Source organism: Gymnoscopelus braueri (assembly GCF_963280865.1).
Source record: "Gymnoscopelus braueri genome assembly, chromosome: 23".
Lineage (NCBI taxonomy): Eukaryota > Metazoa > Chordata > Actinopteri > Myctophiformes > Myctophidae > Gymnoscopelus > Gymnoscopelus braueri.
This window is the reverse complement of record NC_137625.1, coordinates 6,238,654-6,262,032: the sequence shown is the minus strand read 5'-3', so window position 1 is coordinate 6,262,032 and position 23,379 is coordinate 6,238,654. Positions and strand designations below refer to the sequence as shown.

Below are 23,379 nucleotides of genomic sequence, written 5' to 3'. Positions count from 1 at the left end.
GGTAAAATTGTTTCCACAATCAGAAGAAGCAGCAGCCACGGGGGAAAAACGACGGTCGTTGCCTCCGGTTTCCATCGCCCTTCTCATCTTCAGCAGGTCAGACTGGTGGCAGCGCCTCCCAAAGGCCTCAGTGCAAAATTTACAACCAAGAGTCTCTATAAGCTCTTTTTACCACTACGAAGGGGTTAACCCCAGAAACCTTCCATAATCTGAAAGTTTTCCAGAACCCGTGAAGTTCTGTGATGTGTTTCTTTTTTTTCTTTTCGTCACGCTACATCATGAAAAAAAATGTAAAAGCGAAAATAGCCGATCTACAAGCTCACATCGCGGCACATTGCGACGCACTGTGAGCTTGTACGTATGCAATTTTTGCTATTTTAGAGAAAAATACATTAAAGTATAAAGTTCTGGCTTTCTCCTGAACTCAGGGTTAAGCACCACCTCCTGAGCATGGGCCCAAATGAGGTTGAGAGAACCGTATGTGAAACAAGAGCCGTAGTGTATTATGGAAACACATCCAGAACCTGTGAAATACGTTTCACGGGCCACGGTTCACGTAGTTCTTGTAGTGGTAAAGAGCCACATGGCCAGACAGTTTCTAGCGTCTCTTAGCCACGAACCTCACGGTGGGAGGACCTGGTGGCATGAGGCCGATCAAGTCTCAAAGAAAGGCATTCCCATAAACGTTTGTGTTTGTGCGTGTGCCCTTTCCCTCTCTTTGCGGATTCTCCTGTAAATCCTCAGACGGTACCAGTAGTCCGTACCGTTATGCGTCAGCATTCCTGGCGAGCTGTCCGCGAGGTTGAGAAAGCAAGTAGTGAGCAAGGTGTTCCAGCAGGTATAGTCATTATAGACGTGTTAGTCCCATATACGGTATGGTTTGGCAGTGAAACCTTTACTAGTCTTTGACAAACAGCCCCTAGGGTTAAAGGTCAAGCTGTTCTTGAATCTTTGCCTTCTATTGAACGCTGGCAATGCTGGACACTGTAAAAAAAAGAAAAAGAAAACGTGAACGCTACAAACTAACCAGTGAATCCTATACTGTACACTCACAAGCTATCATTCCGATAAACACTACAGTACGTTCAAGTGCACAACTGCCAACCTTCCCATGTTGAACCACAGCAGTTGGGTGGGTGGGTGGGCGGGACAGGGGGGGGAAAGAGGCCAGTGTGCTTGCTGGTTTTTCAGCGTAAATCCTGAGATTAAAACAAAAACGAGAACGTGAACGATAAAAACGCTGACTCCCGCCTGTGTCGCCTTGCGAGAACCGAACTGAGGGGCGGATCCACTTGCATGTCGCTCAATAGTCGTCCATTCATTCGGTAGGGTCATGCGCTACGTCCTACGACCCCCCCACCCCCCACCCCCACCCCACACCCGACCCCCGCAGTGTCCTCGTCACATGAGGGCGGACAGTTAGTTGGGCAGGATTGTGGTGTTTCTAATGTACCGTCCTTAAGGCCAAAACACCTGGCCTGCTCAACACGCTGATTCCAACAAAAAACTATTTTTCGGTTTGGTGTAGATATTTAGTTGGTGTTGTTCTTCTTCTTCTTCTTTTTGTTTGTTTGTTTGTTTGTTTGGGATGATGACGTGAGTCTCTCTGCACAGAATGGAGGCCTGCAGCTCAGGGAGGTTCTGTTGATCACAACCTGCAACACACACAAAGGTCACAATGTGTTTGTCAGCATAACACTGGAATGAGAAAGAAGATTTCTCCCTGGCAATACAATTTGGGGGTCCTTGACATGAAAACGTTTGAGAAACACTGTCCTAAGGTGTTCTACTAAGCCCAATTGTGCTTTGAGGTCAGCCATTCTTTTAGGGTTAGTTTAGAGTTTGACTAGGGAGTCTAGATCTTTAATGGTTTCCGGTAATGCATTCCACATTTCGGTGGAAGCTTAGTAGAATGCATTTTCCCCCGTGTTTGAGCCGTATTTTGGGGGGAACGAGGTCAGATGAGCCCGTGTTATGCTCGTCGGCATCACTCACTAGAGCAGTGCTTCCCAAACTTCCTAGCTCAAGACCCAAAAGAGAAATTAGACCTTTGCCCGGGACCCAAACTAGTGTATACACGAATCCACGGAGCGCTGCCCTGCGCGCAGCCATTGCTGCGGTGTCAACGCTCCGCGGACGCGACACCGCAGCAATGGCCGCCTACAGGCAGCTACAGGCAGCTACAGGCAGCGCGTCTGTGGATTCGTCTATTGGCCTACTGGGGACTTCATGTGTTGTCTTGGTGTTATGTTGTTATGTTGTTCTGTGTTATGTTGTTCTGTGCCTACATGGTTATGTGTTTTTTCTGTTGAACAGAATGTGAAGATGAATATCCCTGAGGGGACAATAAAGACATTATTATTATGTATTAATCAATCAATCAATTCGATCAATCCGGTCTTACTGTCTGCGGAGCACGGCGGTCATTATGTCTTGCTGACGTTCTCGTAGATGACATCACTGGTGATGGACTGCTGCTTCTTCTTCTTCCACATGAGCAGCGCACACTGGTGGATGAACACATACTGCTCCTACAACACACACACACACACACACACACACACACACACACACACACACACACACACACACACACACACACACACACACGGAATAGAATATGTAACTAAACGCTTTCTTTCTCAGTCTTTCAGACAATGTGTTGATAAAAGTGGTGCCATTTACCTCCGTCTGGACCATAGACAGGCGGTGGGAGCGCATCTCTGACACCATGCCCAGGATGTCTGCAAACTCGTGCTCCCTGATGTGCTGCATGAGCCGGTCCAGGGCGATAAACGTCCCTGTTCTCCCTACGCCAGCGCTGTGGGAGCAAACAGGAACACAGTCAGCATAATAATAATAATAACTAGAAAGTACTGTTCCTGAAGAAACAGTGTGGGATCGCTAAGGATGAATGTTGATAGTATCACACTAGAAAGTACTGTTCCTGATTAATTCTGTCTTACCTATTTATATTACATATTGTGATGTCACGTGAAGCTTGACCAATCCAAAAACGGGCGGAATAATAATAATAATAACTAGTGAAGATAACATTAGTGTGGTCGCTAAAGCGATCCCACAATATAATCTCCACCTCTGGCGGAGACAATAATAATACCTGGAAATAACCTGGAACCTACAAGGGTTCAAGGTCAAGGTTGTATTTTATTGTTACATCTTGTGTACAGGTACGTAAGAGTAAAACATATTTTTGTTCAGCCTCCTTCAGACATTGTAGCAGCATAGGTAATAATAGTAGAGAAAAAGAGACAGTAGGCTAATACTGACACATTAATCAAATAGGTTGGCATGTGTACACTGTACACATTACTGTATTACTGTATATACACCATCAGCATTTATCAGCAGCTGCCGCAGTACCATTATACGTATATAGACCAGTTAGTGTACAGAAACAGTCTACACAGTAGCTACTGGTTGACAAGCAGCACTGCCTGAATCTCATGAGCAAAATATCTCCCGTGGCCAAGTGGCCTCGTGTCGTGAGCGGTAGAAATGGTCTCTCGTGCGGGGGAGGAGACCCAGGTTCGAAATCCCGAATAGGACATCAAAGTTTACAGACTGTGGCTTCAAGCGTATAATCCTCTCTAAGACTTGTCTTGAAGAATATCGTCTCTGTCTTTTCAGGATAAAAAAAAAAGAAAAAGTGGCAGATCTACAAGCTCAAAACGCGTCGCTTCGCGCCGTGGTTTGAGCTTGCATATCTGCTACTTTTGATGCTATTGTGTGACGCTGTAGTATGATCAAGTAGAGCGTTGATTTACGAAAAAATACAGAAAGTTAGAATATGGAGATAAGAGGTTTTCTGCCTGACAGCAACGATATACATATATAAGCATCTCAGCCTCGTCCTTCAAGACTGGGAAGGCAGCCAGAGACATGGCTGCACTTAAGCACTCAGGCTCATGAATCAATGTGGTCTGCAGTACTACAGAAAATGACATGTCGTTGTTGTCGGGCAGAACCTGTGTTCCATTGAATCCAATGTAGTTGTGATTTAGTCACAAGCTCTTGTTAATGCTTTTCATTGGTTCAATATTTTAAAAAGCCAACACACACACACATAGCAGATCTACATGTAGAGCTTGTACTGTAGATCGGCTATTTATTGCTACTTTTGTGTGACTGTGGTATGATGAAGTAGGGCCTTAATTCACGGAAAGAATTAGGTTTCTGCCCGACATCAACGATGTAAAGAGTGTATTGATAGATTTCGTTCGCTGACCAGTGAATACGTTTGCAGTGTTCACTGCAAATGAATGGCAGTGAATCCAGTCCAGTGTGGTTCTATGTCAAGGATTACGCTGATATAGTGATTGATGCCCTTCCCCGTTCTTCACCTGATTGCTCCTTTTTGATGGACATTCTGTACAATATTCACATATATCCTCCTGTTGCAACGTTTGATACACAGTCAACTGTGTTATAATGTGTAATAATGTGTTGTTTTACACCAAGGAACACGTTGGAAATAATGCTTTTCAAGTGCTATCCTCTGGATCTCTTGTCTCTATGTTGCGGTGAAACGCCGTTTTTGTTTCTAAATCCAAAACAAATCAAATCAATCAATCAGACAAACAGTAGTGAAAATGTCCGATCTAAAAGCTCACACTGCGCTTGTCAGATTGGCTATTATTGCTCCACGTCAAGTATAAAATAGGGCTTAAGTGGATAATTTAGAATTTAGAATGTAAAATTATGCCACTATAATGAACATGTGCAGGTACATTATAAAAAACACAATAAGTTAAAATATGGAGATAAGAGGTTTCTGCCTGACAGCAACGATATTATGTACTATGTACATGCACATGTTTTTGCAAAGTTTCACAGAAATTTCAATGAAACACAGAGTACAGTATGTGCACGTGTGTGTGTGTGTGTGTGTGTGTGTGTGTGTGTGTGTGTGTGTGTGTGTGTGTGTGTGTGTGTGTGTGTGCGTGTGCGTGTGCGTGTGTTCCTTCTGACCTGCAGTGGACTATGATGGGGTCTTTGGGGGTGCGGTTGGCCTGCTGTCGGACGATGTGGACGAACTGCAGGATGCTCTCGATGGCGTTGACAGTGGGAACGCCGTGGTCCGGCCACGACGTGTAGTTCAGATGCAACACGTCCTGTGTCTCATCCGCCTGCAGGGGGCGACAGTGTAACAAAAGATAATGATTCCACTTACAATCCCTGTGTAGACCCCTTAACAGACGACGTCACACTGATAAGAACCAGTATGCGTGCAACCAGTATGTGCGCAATGAAACCCATTCTATCAGGTCTCACTAGGACGCGCCTCACCAGCCAACACACAAGAGGGGGTTGGGGTGCGCTGAAACCAGCGCACCCCAAAACTAGAAAAAGTGCTCCTCGGAGCACAAGTCTCCGCCAGGTCAGGTAGGTTATTATAATAGGCCAATGTGAAAAGGGTGCCATTTATTCCTAGGCTGTGCACGGCAATCGGACACTGCATGCATGATTTGAGGCATTTTGTTCTAAAAATGTGTTTTGCACAAATCGGCCTCCTGGTGGCGCTATAAAAAGCCCATGTGAAAAATTTGGAGCAGAGGTTCTGCTGTGGCATCCAGGGAGTGTGTGTGTACAGTTTCGCTGCGATCAAGCCAACGGTGCCAGAGATTAGCTGTCCAGAAAATGACAGAATGACACACACACACACAGACACACGGACGGACGGACGGACGGACAGGGGGTAAAACATACTCTCTCGCCATGCCTTTCGGCCTGGCGGAGACAATAACAGGTTGAGAATTGATTGCGTGAAACAATCACCTGTGCACCCAGTCTCAATGTTGGTAAACAAATAATTGGTCTATAGGAGTGATTCTCAAACCTTTTCAAGTCAATGACCCCGAAACTGATATGTATTTGGCCGCGGACCCCACATCTGAAAATGTTTTGTGCCAGGGACCCCCGGAAGAGAAGATTTATGTTACAAAAATGCAAAATTATCCAATTTATTTCAAAAATAGCAGATGTACAAGCTCATTAACCTTATTTCTGGAAGAACGGGACACTTATGAATATTGTTATTGACTATTAGAAATGTATTATGTTGTTCCAAAGATTCACGGGTTGTCAAACTACAGCTAATGTTCTGGACACTTTTTATATTATATTGCGAAAACCGTCCATAGACATTCTACCCGGAAATACCTGTTTGTTAACAAACGTTCAAATATTCTGATATGGTCTATTACTCTCAACCCATTTTTCAGGGGTACAACCCACACACTCAGCAGCACTACTCATCCCACAAATGCATATGCACAACACTTCCTCTCGATTATTTCAATTAATCGAAAAAGTTATCGATAGTATGATCGCTTAGAAAATAATCAATAGTTTGAGTCCTACTACTTACATATCCCTGTCTGTCTGACCTTCCCAATGGTCCTGTGTGGTACTTACAAGGGGTGTCACAATACACACATTTCACAATACGATACGATACACGATATTGAGCTCACAAAATCGATACGATATCATTATTATTACTATTTTTTCTTTCTTCAAATTATCATCAACATTGGCCATCATCTTCAGTTTAAAAGTGCTTTATTTATATACTTTAAAAACACTAAATTATACAAGCTTAAGGGACATAACCTCATAGTCATATTGTTTTCATCTGGACTTTACCAACCATGTGTAGCTTGTTTTTTAACAACAGCTCGAACAAAATATCTAGTAAAATATCTAATACCAGAGAGGGTCTTTTGTAAAAAAGATATTTGGCTTTGATGCTATCTTAGGCCTATTTGAAAGTGCAGAAAACATTAGTGCCTTGATGCATATAACATTAACGAGGGGCAACGAGCGTCAGCTGGACACACAAAAACATTGTGATACAGTATGACGTTGCAACAATACCTATCATCATGTTTTAATATTGCGATATATTGTGGGATGATTATATTGTGACACCCCTAGGACTTACATATCCCAGTCTGAACTTTCTGATGGTCCACTCTGGTGACTCTGTCTCAGACATCATCTCCACACTGATCTCCCCGTACATGACTGGGTCGTCCGTGAAGGGCCAGTAGTGGTCACATTTCACCTGTAAAAACAAACACAGCACACACAAACCACTCAACACTGCATTAAAGTCACAACTGCTGCAACCACTGTAAAATGTATCTTTGAACATTTTACTCGTTGAGTGCTCTGCTCCTGCATATGAAGTATAAGAGCAAAATGACTGCCACGTAAACATGATCTATTGAGTGAAATGTTCTGCGTCTCTCACCCTTCGGCGTTCGTTGCATTGTGTGAGCATGACGATAATAGGGCACTTCTGCTGCAGGACCATCTTCCAGAAATCGTTGCGGGTTTCAGGCAGAGGACCCTGGGTGGCGATGTACTCTCTGGGAGACTTGTAACCCTGCGAGGAGCCAGACACAATTTACCGAGAGCACACTGTGGCCCCTTTTCCACCGGGGTTGAACCGGTTCCGTTCTTTTTTCCCCGCCTAATTTTGATCCAGTTCAGAGTGGATGGCTCTCCAACCATTTAGCTATGCCACCCCCAGTTACAATGGTTCTGCTTAAAACTGGTGGAAACGCAGGCCGGTTCGCTGCCGGTTCTGTGAAAGCAGAAAGGTTCCAAGAATCTAGAACGGAACCAGTTCTAGAACCAAAGTTATTTTGATGGAAAAGCGGCCATTGTGTACTTTCAACACTATGCTGGACAGTGCATGCAAATGCACTCATTTCGCCAACAGTTCCTACATCAGACCGGCCTGTGGTCTGACAACAACCCCAATAAGTATAAACTGGCCCGTTGTTATTGTAGCAATTATACAGTGGCTGTTCAAGACGAGGTTTAGACCTTTTATGTCTTTTTACAGCACAGTGCATTATGTGTGACTTTGGTGTGTAATTCAGGGTCTTTGCTTATCAAACATAATGAGTTTAAAATAAATACTTGAATATTTCTAATGACAATTATTCCAGTACTTTAACTCAAGTACAAAAACAGAGCAACTTTCACTTGCAGTGGAGTTGTATTTGATCAGTAGCATCTATACTGACTCACGCACTGGGGTTGAGTACTTTACACCACTGACTTAAACGCCATCATTGTACCATTGCTCAGGCTGTCATGAGGCACTCACTGGGGCCGTTGCCATCATACAATCTTGCTTGACATTCAAATACATTTCGATTAACGATTTAGTGGTGTTTTTGACATTGAACATGGGAACATTATGACGAAAAATTGCATTGCTGTTTGACCTTTAGGCTTTGTAAACACAAACTGCACAGAGCAGACATGACAAATATCTTAAATATACAAAGAAATTACATTTTAATGATTATGACGATTATGCAAAACAGTTGCAATTATCTCAAATACCTGCGATAAGGTAATAATTGTGCCAGGCCTACTCACTGGTATGTAATTGGCATTGATGTAGTCGGAGCCTTCGTCGTTATGCATGCATATCAGCTGCACACGGCTGAAGTCATCTGGAGAGAAGATTACAAATTGCCAATATTGGTGTTTTTAACCGTGCTCTTTCTACCTGGCATTTGGGCATGTGGATGACAATTGTTGTTTAAAGAATATTAAAAGAGTTACCAAAGTTTTTTCAGTCTTTCAAAAACAGCCAATCTACAAGCTCACAATGCATCATGTTGTGAGCGACAACATTACTTAGTCTTCTATGGTGGCTCTCTGTACTATCGTTGCTGTCAGACAGAAACCTTGTATCTCCACATTTCAACATTAAACGAATAATAAAGTTAATGTGCAAAAGTAGCTAAAATAGCTGATCTACAAGCTCATGATCGCGTCATGAGCTTGGAGATCAGCAATTTATTCTATCTCTGCAACATTTTTGAAAATTAAAGCTGCACTATGTAACTTTCCTCTTCTACCCGGATTTGAACCCGGTTATCCGTGCAAGTGCTGACATTTTTTACCATTGAGCTCACATTTATCACCTGCTTGCTCACTCAGGGGATAAATTAGTTCGGCACGATCCTAAATGTCTCAATGGAAGAGCAAGGTGACAAAATACAACCACTCTGATCGTACAAGTTATATTGTATTAACATACTCTACCATACAGATTAGACAAACTTACATTTTATTCATAAAATAAATTGACATAGTGCCACTTTAAAGTTGTTAAGTGTGTCTGTGTGTTTTACAAACATTTAACCAACGAAAAGCATTAACAAGGGGCTTGTGACTAAATAATAACTAGCATCCATGAATCCATTGGAACACAGGTTCTTTTTTTTTCTTGGACATACAGCGATACAACAAGTTTTCCGCCCGACAGCGACGATTAAATTCTCGTATGTCCAAAACTTTATCATTATTATATATATTTTTAAAGATCTGTGTTCCAATGGATTCATGGATTGAATCTGTTACGGTCCACTGATTCCTGGATTGAATCTTTTCAGGATTCAAATTCAAAAACAGCTAAAGTAGCAGATCCGTGCTTTTGTGTGATCAAGCTGTCGCATGATCAAGTATAGGGCCTTAACCCATTAAGACCTGAGGCCGCTTCTAAACATTTTCAAAATCCTAAAAAAAAATCAGGAAAAAAAATTCGAACAAAAAAAAAATCTCGATTTTTCTAAAACAGCAGATCTACAAGCTCGTAGCGCGGCACTCGGTGCCGCGCTATGAGCTTGTATATCTGCTGTTTTTGAATAGCCAAAGAAATCTAAAGTGACAGAGATGCGTTCCAGGTCTTAATGGGTTAATTTACCGGAAAGAAAACACAAAAAGTTAGAACAGAATAGATTTCTGGAGGTTTCTGCACAGACAGCGAACGATATAATAAACTCCATCAAGGGCCCGACTCTACAGCGCACTCACATGGCAGGATGTTGGTGTAGCGGTTCTTGGGCCTGTTGACTGGCAGGTCTGCTGCATCATGGGACAGGTCCAGACCCACGCTCTTCAGCTCCTGGAAAATCACAACAACAACTGGTAAAAATAATAAAAAAAATAAAACACAAAAACCATGAAGGATGGAGGATTCTAACCCATTGGTTCTCAAAGTGGGGTCCGGGGACCCCCAGGGGTCCTTGTGGGGGGAGTACCAGGGGGTCAAAATAAGTGATATAGCGTCATTATCATTTTAACCACTTTAATTATATACTTTGGCTATTCAAAAATAGCAGATTTACAAGCTCATAGCTCATAGTCACTTTGTCTTTAATTCTGGAGGTCTCTGGCATAAAAAGCTTTTAAGATGGGGGTCCGCAGCCAAATACTTTTAAATACAATCATTTTGGGGGTCCTTGACATGAAAAAGTTTCAGAAATGAGGCGCAGTTTACGGAGCTAGTTCAGGCCAGGCAACTCAAGGGATTGGGGCAACCGATCAGGTGACTAGTCACATGCACTTTCCTCCTGATCGTGTGGTTATAGGTACTGCGTTGTTACCTGCTCACTCTGGCTGCCCTGTCTTGCTGAGCTGACGTGTGTCGCTACTGCTGCTGTTTGCTGAGATCCTGCTACCGCGTTCGCTGCTTACCTGCTGCCACCCATGAAGTCATCCCACCCGCCTCCCCGGCATCCACCTGTAGGCTCTGTTTCTAGATCCCTTTGGGGGTTTAATTCATTCCCTGTAAATGCTAATTGGCATGTAACATTCATTAAAATGTTATCCTTACAGGGAATGAATGGATTCAGAGGCCTGACGCCAAACTATGCTTCCTCTTGTTTTCTATACCATGCTCAAGCTTGCAAATATATATTGCTAATAAATATATATTCTAATCCAATCTAAGAGTTGTCTGACTGAACCACTGTTCTAACCTACGTAACCAGTCTCTGCGGTGGGTGAGGAGGAACTGTACCCCTGTGCCACGTACCGAGCACCCCAGATTCATGCCTTTTTCAATTCACTTGAATAAAGTGGTTAGATGGGTGGGCCACGAATGCTTTTGGGCATTAGCTACTGTACCTCAAACTGCAGGGAGAACTTGTAGGCAGAGTCTTTGCACATGTCTTTGAGGTAGGCGTCAAAGTCATCTAGCTGGACAGGACTGTAAACAACACAGTAAGAACGGGTCAGGAGTGGACAGCAGGGGGCAGTAGTGTGTAGAAGACTGAGTCTTGACTAGGCTCACAGTACATGGACACACTACCACAGTGAATTAGGGGTGCAAACAGTTATCGACATAATCAATGTATAAATTATCGATAATTTAATAAAATAATCGATTAATAATCAATCTCTATTTTGGTCATGGTCATCATAGGCAAATATTTTCTAATATTATATTTTTTATTTTATTTCTGAAAATTTTAAAGAATTAACAAAATAAAGAAATAAAATAAAATAAAATAAAGAAAAACACAGCCCCCCTCACCTATTTAAAGGGCGATATCAGTCACCAGAACCAAGGACGTGTGTTTTCAATGAGTCTTAACATGGTTAAAATGAAGTTACAATGGGTTTATATAGGAAGGGGCGTGCTTTACAAACACAGACACCCACACACAGAACTGTCTACTTACAAGCCAACACAAAAACGCTGTGACTTATCCCATTTAGACCTGAGGCCCATTCTACAAATCATCTCTGTCGGGTGGAATCCTCATGTCCAAAACTGTTACTTTTCAGGATTCAAATAAAAAAATAGCAAAAGTAACAGATCTACAAGCTCAAAACATGACGATTTGCGCAGCGTTTCGAGCTTGCAGATCTGCTACTTTAAAGGGATGTTTCACTTTCAAAAAAAATTTGGGTCATTTTATCGTCTACTCAGGCTCCATTTTTAACATGTTAGATTCATCAAAAACACCCATTACTTTTTTATTTATTTTTTCATTTTTATTGTATTACATTTTTTTAATTTTCAAAAAAATATATAAAAAATAAATGAAAAAAGTAATCGAAAAAACACGGCCCCCTCGCGTATTAGGAGGGCAGGGTGAGTCACCAGAAACAAGGACGGGTGTTTTTGATGAATCTAACATGTTAAAAATGGAGTTTGAAGTTATAATGGGTTTGTATAGGAAGGGGGCGTGTATGATAAAATGAATATCAAATATCTAAATAATGAATCAAGCAACTTAAAAACGGTCTGGGGGGGGCTCACAAAAGCCTGAGTAGACGATAAAATTACCCAAAGTTTTTTTTAAAGTGAAATATCCCTTTAAGTACTTTTGTATGGCGTTAGTTTACAAAACGTTAGAAAATGGATTTAAGAGGTTTCTGCCCGACAGCAATGAAATGCCTTCTAAATCCTAAGTTTTCAGAAAGACCAATGTTGCTATATATATGTATAAAATCTAAAATGACACAGATGTTTTTCAGGTCTAAATAGGTTAAGGCTAATCTGTACTTCCTCGTAGGACCGTGTTGCTTTGCGAAATATATTCGGCGAGCGGCACGGTCGCCGGTCGTGGTATAAATTAGCCTTTAGTTGTGTTGTTACCTTGTTAGCTTCCGTTTCTTTAAAGCTGTCTTGCTCCTACAGAATGCAGAAATGGAAAAGCATGTATATGATGTGTGCATGCGTTTGTACCACCGCAGCTCCACTGTCCGTCCACATTACTGCATAGGGCAGAGCAGTGGTGGCCATTTTGTGGTGCTACAGATAGAAAACCCATATTTTTTTTCCCATAGAGATTTCCGTCAAAATTGTCAAAAAGATATTTGAAAACCGCCCCAAAAATTTGATTTATTAAATATAGTATATAACATAATTAAATATTTTTTACACAGAATCAAATGTGTTGTGGTCATGATTCACCAGGTTAAAATAATTTACATAAATATTTTCGGAAATCTATATGGGAAAAACGAATGGTTTTTCTATCTGGGGCACTACAAATGGCCGCCACTCCTCTGCCCTATACAGAGCTGCTCACTAGAATACTATTCTGCTAAGTATTCTCTATCAAGCAGAACTGTAAAATAAGAAGTATTTTAGAATAACAAAATCACACAATATTAGGACATGAAAATCATGCACAGACTCCACAAAATGTTTGAAAAAATTAACCACTTGCACCTTGGCGCCGATTTACAAAGCTCATAATGTGTCTTATTGCAACACATGCGTGAGCTTGTAGATCGGCTATTTTCGCTAGTCGTCATATGCTGCAGTGCATAGGGCTTTAAAGGAGCACTTCACCCATTTTCAACCTATCTTCATTTAATTGGTCCTCACTAATGATCATTATAAGATGGCACCTTTTCTGTCTACTCAGTCTGTGTGGGCTGTGGACAGTTCAGCAACCCGCCTACCAGTGACATCATCAATGGGGAATCCAAGCTAATAGAAACGGCAGGCTTTCTATTTGTGGATAGATAGCTTGCTATTTTAGATGTAATTGTTCTCGTATGAATACAAAAATTGCCTGCCTACCGATGATGTCACTGGTAGGCAGGTTTCTGAACTGTCCACAGCCCTCCTCTGAGACACAGACTGAGCAGACAAAAAATGGTGCCATATCATCATAATGAGCATTAGTGACTATCAATTATGTGAAGATAGGTTGAAAATGGGCAAAGTGCTCCTTTAAGTGGTTAACCGCACTGTGCACATACCGTAGTTAACATCCAGAACACTGGTCTATTCACACTTACTAGTCCTCCCACACTTCCATGCGTCTTACATTTGCATTCTAGAGTCAAACCTGGTCCTTCAACCAGAGACATGCACTCTACAGTAGAATCTAGGCTACAGGCACACTCACAGCAGGCATTGGAAGAGTGGGCACCCAAACATTGTGGGCACCTCAATGTTAAATTGGCTATTTTTCGTCCCGTAAAAACAAAAAATAAGAAAAGAATTGCATTGAGCTGAGCATGCTCGGTACATCATTATCAGATCTAAATTTACCCTTCAACTTCTTGTTTATGCCCATACGTAATGATTGGCTAGCCACAGGTTTTTTAGTCATTTGTAGCAATTGTAGAAATATTAGGCCTCAAAATGTCAAATGTTCTAGAATTTTCAAATAATGTATACTTTACATTACTTCAGACCATTGTTTAAAGCATATACATTTATTCTTTATTTTGTTTACATTCTGGGGAAAAATAGCCAATTTAACATTGATTTGCCAACCATGTTCAGGTGCCCACTCTTCCGGTTACCCCTCTCCTAATGAAACAGGAATAAGAATTACAGATGGTGCGTTTAGATGGCATGCAGAGAGCAAAGCCAGTATTGGAGACATGCTACAAAAGCCAAATTCCAAATCTCTGCTCACGCTCGCTCACTCAACACTCGGCCCTCCAGCTTGACCCGGAAATTGTTCGTGTCCCAAATGGTAATTTGCTTTTGGAGGAGCCGGTACCGGAGAGCGAGTGAGCTCTCCAAGCCGCTTGGAGCGAGAAAAAGCGAGACTACAACCAGTGTTCACTCCAGCCTGTTCTCGTCCGCTCGCCGAAAAGTGTCGACTGCCTATCTGTTTTGTTATTGGATGGACCGTCTCTTCGGGCTATGGGATGGAAACCACGACAATCTGCAAGATTAAAAGCCATGCCGTGTTGCGGACTTCAAAGGGATGTTTTAGAGCGGACGAGACTTTGATCTGCATGATCATATCCTAGAATGTTAACATAACGTGCCTGCATGCGGGTGTTGAACGGTCTGAGAGTGAAAGTGTCCCACTTGATTAACCCTTTAAGACCTGGAACTGTGTCATTTTTAGATTTGAGCTAAAAAGCATTATTGTACACTTTGGCTATTCAAAAATAGCAGATATACAAGTTCATAGCGCGGCACCGAGTGCCGCGCTATGAACTTGTAGATCTGCTATTTTTGAAAAATCGTGAAAATGTGTGAAAATATTTGAATATAAATATTTTTAAAGCGAACATTTTTAACTCAAATCGTTGCTTCTGGGGGTCCCTGGAACAATATATTTTGGTGGGGGTCCGCGGCCAAATACATATCATTTTGGGGGTCCTTGACATGAAAAAGTTTGAGCACCACTGATATAGAAACATACGTTTTTCAGAAAACTGTTGGGATTTAGGAGACATGTAGAATCGGCTTCAGGTCTCAATGGGTTAAACTGCAGAAGTGATCTGAATAACGTGATCAAAGCTACTGAAGCAACAAATTAAAGAATGGGTTGATCTTTAATGTAATCATGCTGTTTGTCGTGCACGGTGTGGGAGAATGCATGTCAAACAGCTCATATACTATGAGAGAAATACAACGTCTGATATACGACGTGACATTCAGGAGGGCCGAGCGAGCGAGTAGGCAGGAATGTGAGTATTGGAAATGTGGCCGTCAGTCCAACCTGCTTGATTCCTCCAGACTTGTGGACAGTGGTGGAAAAAGTACTCAAATTCTTTACTTAAGTAAAAGTACCAATACTGCAAAATAAAAATACTCTGTTACAAGTAAAAGTCCAGAATTAAAAATGTACTTGAGTAAAAGTACAAAAGTATTGGCATAAAAATGTACTTAAAGTACCAAAAGTAAAAGTACTAAAATGTTTGAAAATAGCAGATCTACAAGCTCACAACGCGTCGCGATGCGACGCGTTGTGAGCTTGTAGATCGGCTATTTTCAAATAGCCTGGGTATAAAATAGGGCTAAAGTGGTTAATGTATGTTTAATAATATAATCATTTATATCTGAAAAGTAACTAGTAACTAAAGTTTTCAAATAAATGTAGTGGAGTAAAAGTACAATATTTGCCTCTGAGATGTAGTGGAGTAGAAGTAAAAGTATTGGAAATTGGAAATACTCAAGTAAAGTACAAATACCTCAAACTTGTACTTAAGTACAGTACTTAAGTAAATGTACTTAGTTACTTTCCACCACTGCTTGTGGATAATCGGAGGCGGGACTAATGCGCGAGTGGAGGACGTGAGTAGAGTGAGCGAGTGTGGAAGTTAAGAGCATTGGAATTTGGCTACAGTGCAGTATGTTAGTAGTCCAGCCTTCAACAAGATCACAAAGTCAGTCCAACCATAAAAGTAGTTTTACAAGACAAGAGTTCCACGTGCTTAGAATGTCAGTTTCCTAACTACGTACTGTATTCATCCCATGAATCAACTTGCTGTACTAAGCTTTTCCTTTTTATTTATTTTGTTTTATTCAGATTTAGAATATCACTACTGGTGATAGAAAAAAAGAAAGAAACGTAATTTGGGGCTTATACGCAAAATCTCTGAGACGTTTCTAGCTTAGGGTTGTTCTAAAAGGGTGTCCGCAAAGTCTGAAATCAAAGGTGCCACTTGAATTGTCTTCCTGTGGCTGCGTGAGGGGGAAAGAACATACAGTATATTCTGTGAAAATTCACAAACAACCACAAGCATTAAACACTGTTTTGCCAAAGCGTCTAGATCAGTGATTCACTCAAGGTGTCCAGGGACCCTCAGGGTTCCTTGAAGGGGCTCCAAATGAACCCTTACAGATCTGTAACTCTGAGTTATGGAGATCCTTGAAATAAAATAATACGTTTGAGAACCGATAGGTCTAGATTTTTGCAGATGGTTCAGTCGATCAAATTCTGTGATTTATTTCCCCCACATTGATTCCAGACTTTCCCCTGACACCGCGCGGTATGACTGGCACCCTGTCTGGTAAAAACAACATCTATGGCAGAACGGGTGCAGTAGATTTGTGGGTTTTTGCTAAAGAAGACATGCTCCCTCAGATGCAGTGGGTGATGATGGTGATGCTTTGGGCAAACAGAGCTTACTTACCAAGGATTAATATAAAAAGCCAAAAGATAGTCAGTCCAAAGGCAGGATGGCAGGAGGGTAAGGAAGGCAAACAGGCTTCTTCGCCTGAAGGGGGGGGGGTCAAATAAAACCAAAACCAAATAAAAACAAAACAAAACAGAACACCAGTGGGTGACAGGTTGGGACAAAAACATGACGCTCCGTTAGTAAAGTGGCACAGAGCGATTGAAAGGTAACAGTGGTGGACAAAGTACTGAACTCCAGTACATGAGTCAAAGTATGATACTCCTGGTCAAATTTGACTCAACTACAAGTGAAAGTTGCTCCGTCATATTGTAGGCGAGTTAAAGTGCTGGAGTAGTCAGTACTTAAATACTAAAGTATTCAAAAGTACAAATTACAAAGTAAATTTTCTTTTTAATAGCAATGCATTACTGGTATTGAAATTTAGACAAAAAAAAACAACTAATTAAATGATTTTCCAGAAATGTCCCCCCCAAAAAACTGTGAAAATAGCAGATCTACAAGCTGACGTGTCGCGTCAACTCGTAGATCCAGTATAGTTGAAATAGGGCTTAAGTGGTTAATTCATAATGTACTTTGTTCCCTTCCCTAGAAATGTAGTGGAGTCAAAAAGTATTTTCCTTGGAAATGTAGTGGAGTGAAAGTATCCAAAAATACTCAAGTAAAGTACAGATACTAAAACATATTTTACTCAAGCACAACAGTGGTTCTTGGAGGGGTTCCAGGGGGTCCCCAGCAAAAATGTGTTATTAAGTAGTATCACAATCACTTTAACCACTTTGTCCATTTACATGTTGGCTATTCAAAAATAGCAGATATACAAGCTCACAGCGCGTCACCTTGTGGCGCGCTGTGAGCTTTTATATCTGCATTATTTTATTTTTTTTAATCTTAAATGTTATCATCTTTTACATAAATATTCTCGGGGTCCCTGGCACAAAACCTTTTCAGATGGGGCCCGCGGGGCCAATATCAATTTGGGGATCCTTGACATGAAAAAGTTTGAGAACCACTGTTAAAGAAAAGTACTCAAGTAAATGTACTCGTTGACTGTCCACCACTGAAAGGTACACAGTAATTAGTGGTGAACACAGGGTTAATGCTGCATGCTGCAGAGTTAATGCTGCCGAACACAATGATTACATCACCGCCTGATCGCAGATTATTTGAGATAATGCGGCATTATTTTTTGCATATTATCGCTGCTGTCGGGCAAAAACCTCTTATCTCCATATTCTAACTTTTTGTTTTTATCGTAAATTAACGCCCGACTTGATCACACTACAGCGTCACATGAAAGCATCAAAAGTAGCAGATCTACAAGCTCGAAACGCAGCGCCAAGCCACGCCTTTTGAGCTCGTAGATCTGCTGCTTTTGCTATTCTTTTTCATTTGAACCCAGAAAAGTTACAGTTTTGGACATATGAGGTTTCCAGCCGACAGTATACGATAATCATCAGAAATGTTTCCATTAAGCTGTATCATGAATTCATCTGTTGAAAAGTGTTCATACATTTTCAAACATTACAAAAACGAAACAAAATAGCAGATCTACAAGCTCACAATGTGTCACATCGCCAAGACGTTGTGAGCTTGTAGATCAGTTATTTCCACTATTTGTAAACATTTTTGATAGTATACACAATAATTAAACATGGCCTATTTTGGCCATAGTACATTATTTATTTTGATTATGGGTAGCGGTCATTGTCAGTGTATAATTGAAGTTATCTGGCACGTGCAAGTTTTGTTTACAAAGCCTAAATGGCAAACAGAAATGTATTTTTTCTCAATTATGTTCCAATGATCAATGCCAAAAAACTATTATTTATTCAAGTAAAATGTCATGATCATGACTCACACTTTCAAGCTGGCGTCCCTATTTTGTGCATATGTCATTATAGGCAAAAATCAAAAAACTATAATGAAATAAAATATGTTTCAACCACTGAACACAGAGGTACGTACAGCTGAAGGCGCAAGCATTGCAGAAGTAAATATCCACATGAACACAACTGTACCAATGCTGATGTGTTGATGGGCGTGGTCATTTAGTGATGGAAGGTGTGGTACAATTCCAATAGAATTCCAAAAGATGGAAGCCAAGTTCTGCCTTAACTGACCGTCTTTCAGCTGTTATATTAATCATCCTCCGTGTCCTCATGGGGGTATTAGTGCAGATTTACCATCACACAATGAAACTGCATGGACTGCAAGAGTTGAGGGGCCCCCATTTTAGAAGGGCTGTGACTATGTCATATTTGAAACAGGGCAGTGCGAAGTCTGCTAAGCGTTGTTTATTCTTGATAGTATACAGTAGACTGACAGGAAGAGAGATGGGGAGTGACTCGCAGCAAAGGTCGTCGGGATCGGGATTCGAATCTGCAACATGTGGTGCCCGGACCGCTACGCAAGCCATCCGGGCCAGCATTGTTTATTCTTTAAAAGATTAGCAGGAAAGCCAACAGGGATACAGTGCAAGGGGGTAGAAGAGGACTCTCTCTCTCTCTCTTTAATCCTAAGCCAACAAGGTTACTTGTAGCTCCAGAGATAGGGCATCTTATCTTAACCATTAAACTTTGTCAGCATGTTTTTAAGAATAAAAACGTTGTGCTGTCCCATTGCCTGTCACGTCAATTTAAACAGCTTGCTTAGAGTTTACAGAAAATGGGAGAGTGCAATACCTCGGCATTTTGTGGAAGCCGTTTTAACCATTTGAACCCCAGCATCATATTCTGGGGGGAACATCAACCAAAAATAGCTGATCTACAATCTGCCAATGCGTCACGTTATAAAGATTTAGGAAGATAGCTCAACCCATTGGAATTAATAGACTCACCACCTACTTCAGCCTGCTGAGTCTTGCTCTTCCATTTGTCTTGGGCATTGTGACGTGTTGTGAGCTTGTAGATCGGCTATTTTTGGCGAAGAGATTTGGTGTACACGGAAAAAAAGAGTTGTAATTCAGGTCCGTTTTTACTAAGATTACTAGAGGGATTAAGTGGTTAAAGGAGACACTGCACTTTGCTCATCAACAAAAGCGCCAGTTGTAAATGTGTCAAATGTACCGGAGGCAGGGAAACCTGTGTCTGTCAGTGGTCATTTGGAAAGCTCATCCTCCTTCTCTGGTGCTACTGAACACACTTTTAGTCTTTGTCAATATCATCAAATATCTTTAAGTAAGTACACGATGCGACGGGTTGTGAGGTTATAGATTGGCAATTTTCCCTATTTCTCTGAGCTTTTTATCATGACAATAAAACTAAATAAAACTAAAACTAAACCATTTCCAAAATTTTTAAATAAACTAAACCCAGGTGAAAAACTAAATACAACTAATCGAAAATGTAAAACAAAAAGTCAAAATGAAATAAAAATAAAAAACAAAACCGTGGCTCTCAGATCTGCCTTGCCCCTCTAATTCTCCCCTGAATTAAACTTTCCAGTTTGCAGGGTCTCGAGTGGCAAGCTTTGCCATAAAAAAACTGAGGAAGGTCTGCATGTGCAAAGAGCTGTTCCCACTGAGCATGAGGCCAACACGGCCTTCAACTGTTTTTAGAAGAAAAATCCTTGCCACTATGGAGGTACATGAGCACTTACATCACATGATACAACCTGATTTCATAAATTGTTTGGGGGGGATTTGCATTTTATTTGAGCTGCAGAGACCAAAAATAAGAGAAAAGTCCTACCAGTTGTAAGGGAGTTTGCCGTCTCTCTCAAAAGTAGCAAAATTGACAAAGGTCTCGGCGCCGCATTCTCTGAAAACAGGAAACAGAATCGCAATCACATTCTGAGTTATTCTTCATGTAGGTAATGTACTGACGCTTACAGCAGTAGGCACCTGACTGTGTTTGGCACAGTACCGACACAATTAGCAACGGATATTTACAGTTCTACATCCTATAAACTTGATTGAAGAGCAGCATGAAAAACCAACAGTACACTCTAAAAAGAAATTGGTGCTTCAGCTGTTCTTCAGTGGTTCTTTATTATGGTTGTGGTGCTATATAGCACCTCAGTACTAATTACTAAACCCCAGTACTTGAGTCAAAGTATAGTACAGTACTCGAGTAAATGTACTTGGTTACTGTTCACCACTGACCGTTGGCCCTTATGTGTTCTACAGTTCACACATGCAGAGCCCAGCCGTTTACTGAACTTATACGATGACAAGTCAATAAATAGAGGAAGTGGGAGGTGATGCAATACATGTGTGGTGAAATTAGCAAACTCAACATTTATTTTTATTTTTTCAACTTGCTTCAGCACCTTTTTTTAATTTTAGCTACCGGCAGCTTTCTCCACTTTGAAATGAATGTGCAACTTAAAGGAACATTCACCCATTTTCAACCTTATCGTCAAGTATAAGAATAGGGTTTCAGGTGATTAAACTGATTTATGATGCTATATTAACTGATTTAGCTGGGGACCCCCTCGTAAGACCCCTGAGGGTCCCTGGACCCCACTTTGAGAACCACTGCAGTATAGATGGGTTTCCTGTTTGTAAACATGAGAGGATGATGCGCGCGCAGTGGCGGGATGAGCCTGTAGAGGGCGCTATTACCCGCAGCAGCTCTGGCCATTGTACATTCAGAAAATAAATGGTCTTCACCAGGTTTAATGAAAGTAGATTAAATGATGCAGTTTGTAATATCTTCTTTACTCAATAAAAATGATTTGTCGGAAGTTGGATCTGTTTGTATATAATAGCAGCATTATGCCTATTATGCCTATAATAGCAGCATTATGCCTATCTAAATCCCGAAAATAACAATAGAGTGAATGGCGCTTCCGGTTCGTTCTCCCCCGCGCATGCGCAGATTGCGCACTCTGCTCTGTGATGACGTCGCGCGGAAACCCATCTATAAGACCGGCTCCCTTGTTCCTTGTATGGGGGGGGGGTTATTCTCGGCTGCTGAGGTGATGTAATTTCCCCATGTGGATCAAAATACATTTCTATGAAACTGGGAGCTCAAAGTGCATGTTCTGCTCCATACTACTACTGTAACATAACGTTGATGTTGGGGTAGAAACCTTGTATGTCCAATGTAGTTATTATTGTCTCCGCCAGGCCGAAAGGCATGGCGAGAGAGTATTTGCACCCTGTCCATCCGTCCGTCCGTCCGTGTGTGTGTCTGTCTGTGAACAGCTAATCTCCGGCACCGTTGGCCCGGTCGCTGCGAAATTGTGCACACACACTCCCTGGATGCCAAAGTCGAACGTCTGCCCCGAATTCTTCAGATTGGCCTGTTATAGCGGCATAGTGCCACCAGGAGGCCAATTTTTGCAAAACAATTTTTTTTATATCACTCCTACAGATTTTGTCCAAACATCACGCAAATCGGTACACAGTATATAGTCATGTGATCAACGTGGATCTGTCCAATTTTCCATATTCCATCCTGATTGGCTAAGATTTGCTTCCAAAGTTTGCAGGACTGGTTTGTTTTGAACAAATGCCTCAAATCATGAACGTAGCATGCGATTTCCATGAAATTTTGCACGCATATTCCCACGACAACGCAGAGGAAGAAATGCCACCATTTTCACATTGGCCAGTTATACCGCCACCAGCAGGTCTAATTTAGCAAAACACATTTTTGGAACAAAATGCCTCAAATCATGAATGCAGTGTCCGATTGCCGTGAAAGGCCTAAGAAGAAATGGCACCCTTTTCACGTTGGCCTATTATAGCGTCACCAGGAGGCCACAATAACCTACCTGACCTGGCGGAGACCTGTGCTCCGAGGAGCACTTTTTCTAGCTTGTTTGTTTGTTTGTTTGTTTGAGACCTATTTCATCCCGCGGGGGAACTTCTGTTTCACCCGCAGTGCAGCCCGGAGGGGGGAGCGGTTAGGGGGTTAAGTGTCTTGCTCAGGGACACTTCGACACACTGCTGAGGCCTGGAACCAAACCAAACCCGGGACGTTCGGTTTCCCAGGCGGGCTCTCTAACCATTCATCTTACGGCCGCCCCAAGCTCTTGTTAATACTTTTCATTGGTTCGACATTTATCAAACCACACAGCCACACTTTCACTTAAAAGATGTTTCAAAAATAGCTAAAGAAATACAAATGTTCTGCCCCTTTTGTGTGACACTGTGGCATGACAGGGCAGGGCATTAATTTACTAAAACAAAACAAAAGAAAACGTTGAAATACGGAGATACAAGGTTTCTGCCCCACAGCAACGATAAGGCTCATTTGGGTCTAGAAAGATGAATAATAGATGAGCTTGTGAGAGGAGATTCAGTCGTGATATACATCCTAATGACATCAGAGAGCTCTCTCTCTCTCTCTCTCTGTGCGTCTATAAATACTGTCTCCAGGGTCTTCTAGCCATTCAAACATAAATATCGTTGCTGTCGGGCAGAAACCTCTTATCTCCATATTCTAGTTTTTTCGCAAATTAATAATACTACAGCGTCACGCAAAAGCATCAAAATCGCGCCGCGCTTCGAGCTTGTAGATCTGCTACTTTTGCTATTTTTTTCATTTGAATCCTGAAAGGACTTATGAGGTTTCCACCCGATAGAGACGATATGCAATTGCTTAACATAAGTGGTTCCTGATTAAATCTGGCAGATATCAGACAATGTGTGTGTGTGTGTGTGTGTGCGCGTGCGTGCGTGCGTGCGTGCGTGCGTGCGTGTGTGTGTGTGTGTGTGTGTTTGTTTGGTTA

General features: G+C 41.6%; 1 protein-coding gene across 1 annotated transcript in view; it reads right to left on the bottom strand.

Annotated features, from left to right (window-relative positions):
* Nucleotides 1-1,482: 1,482 nt before the first annotated feature.
* ptpro (protein tyrosine phosphatase receptor type O) overlaps nt 1,483-23,379 on the bottom strand; it is a gene marked incomplete at its 5' end in the record, with an annotated part of 85,215 nt that continues 63,318 nt past the window's right edge. Inside the window, 12 exons of the mRNA XM_080420602.1 lie at nt 1,483-1,655; nt 2,405-2,531; nt 2,686-2,821; nt 4,993-5,150; nt 6,968-7,090; nt 7,280-7,414; nt 8,425-8,501; nt 9,871-9,961; nt 10,966-11,047; nt 12,446-12,481; nt 16,693-16,776; nt 20,388-20,456. Coding sequence (XP_080276728.1) covers nt 2,427-2,531; nt 2,686-2,821; nt 4,993-5,150; nt 6,968-7,090; nt 7,280-7,414; nt 8,425-8,501; nt 9,871-9,961; nt 10,966-11,047; nt 12,446-12,481; nt 16,693-16,776; nt 20,388-20,456 — 1,096 coding nt within the window. The 3' untranslated portion in view covers nt 1,483-1,655; nt 2,405-2,426. The remainder of the gene's footprint in view (nt 1,656-2,404; nt 2,532-2,685; nt 2,822-4,992; nt 5,151-6,967; nt 7,091-7,279; nt 7,415-8,424; nt 8,502-9,870; nt 9,962-10,965; nt 11,048-12,445; nt 12,482-16,692; nt 16,777-20,387; nt 20,457-23,379) is intronic.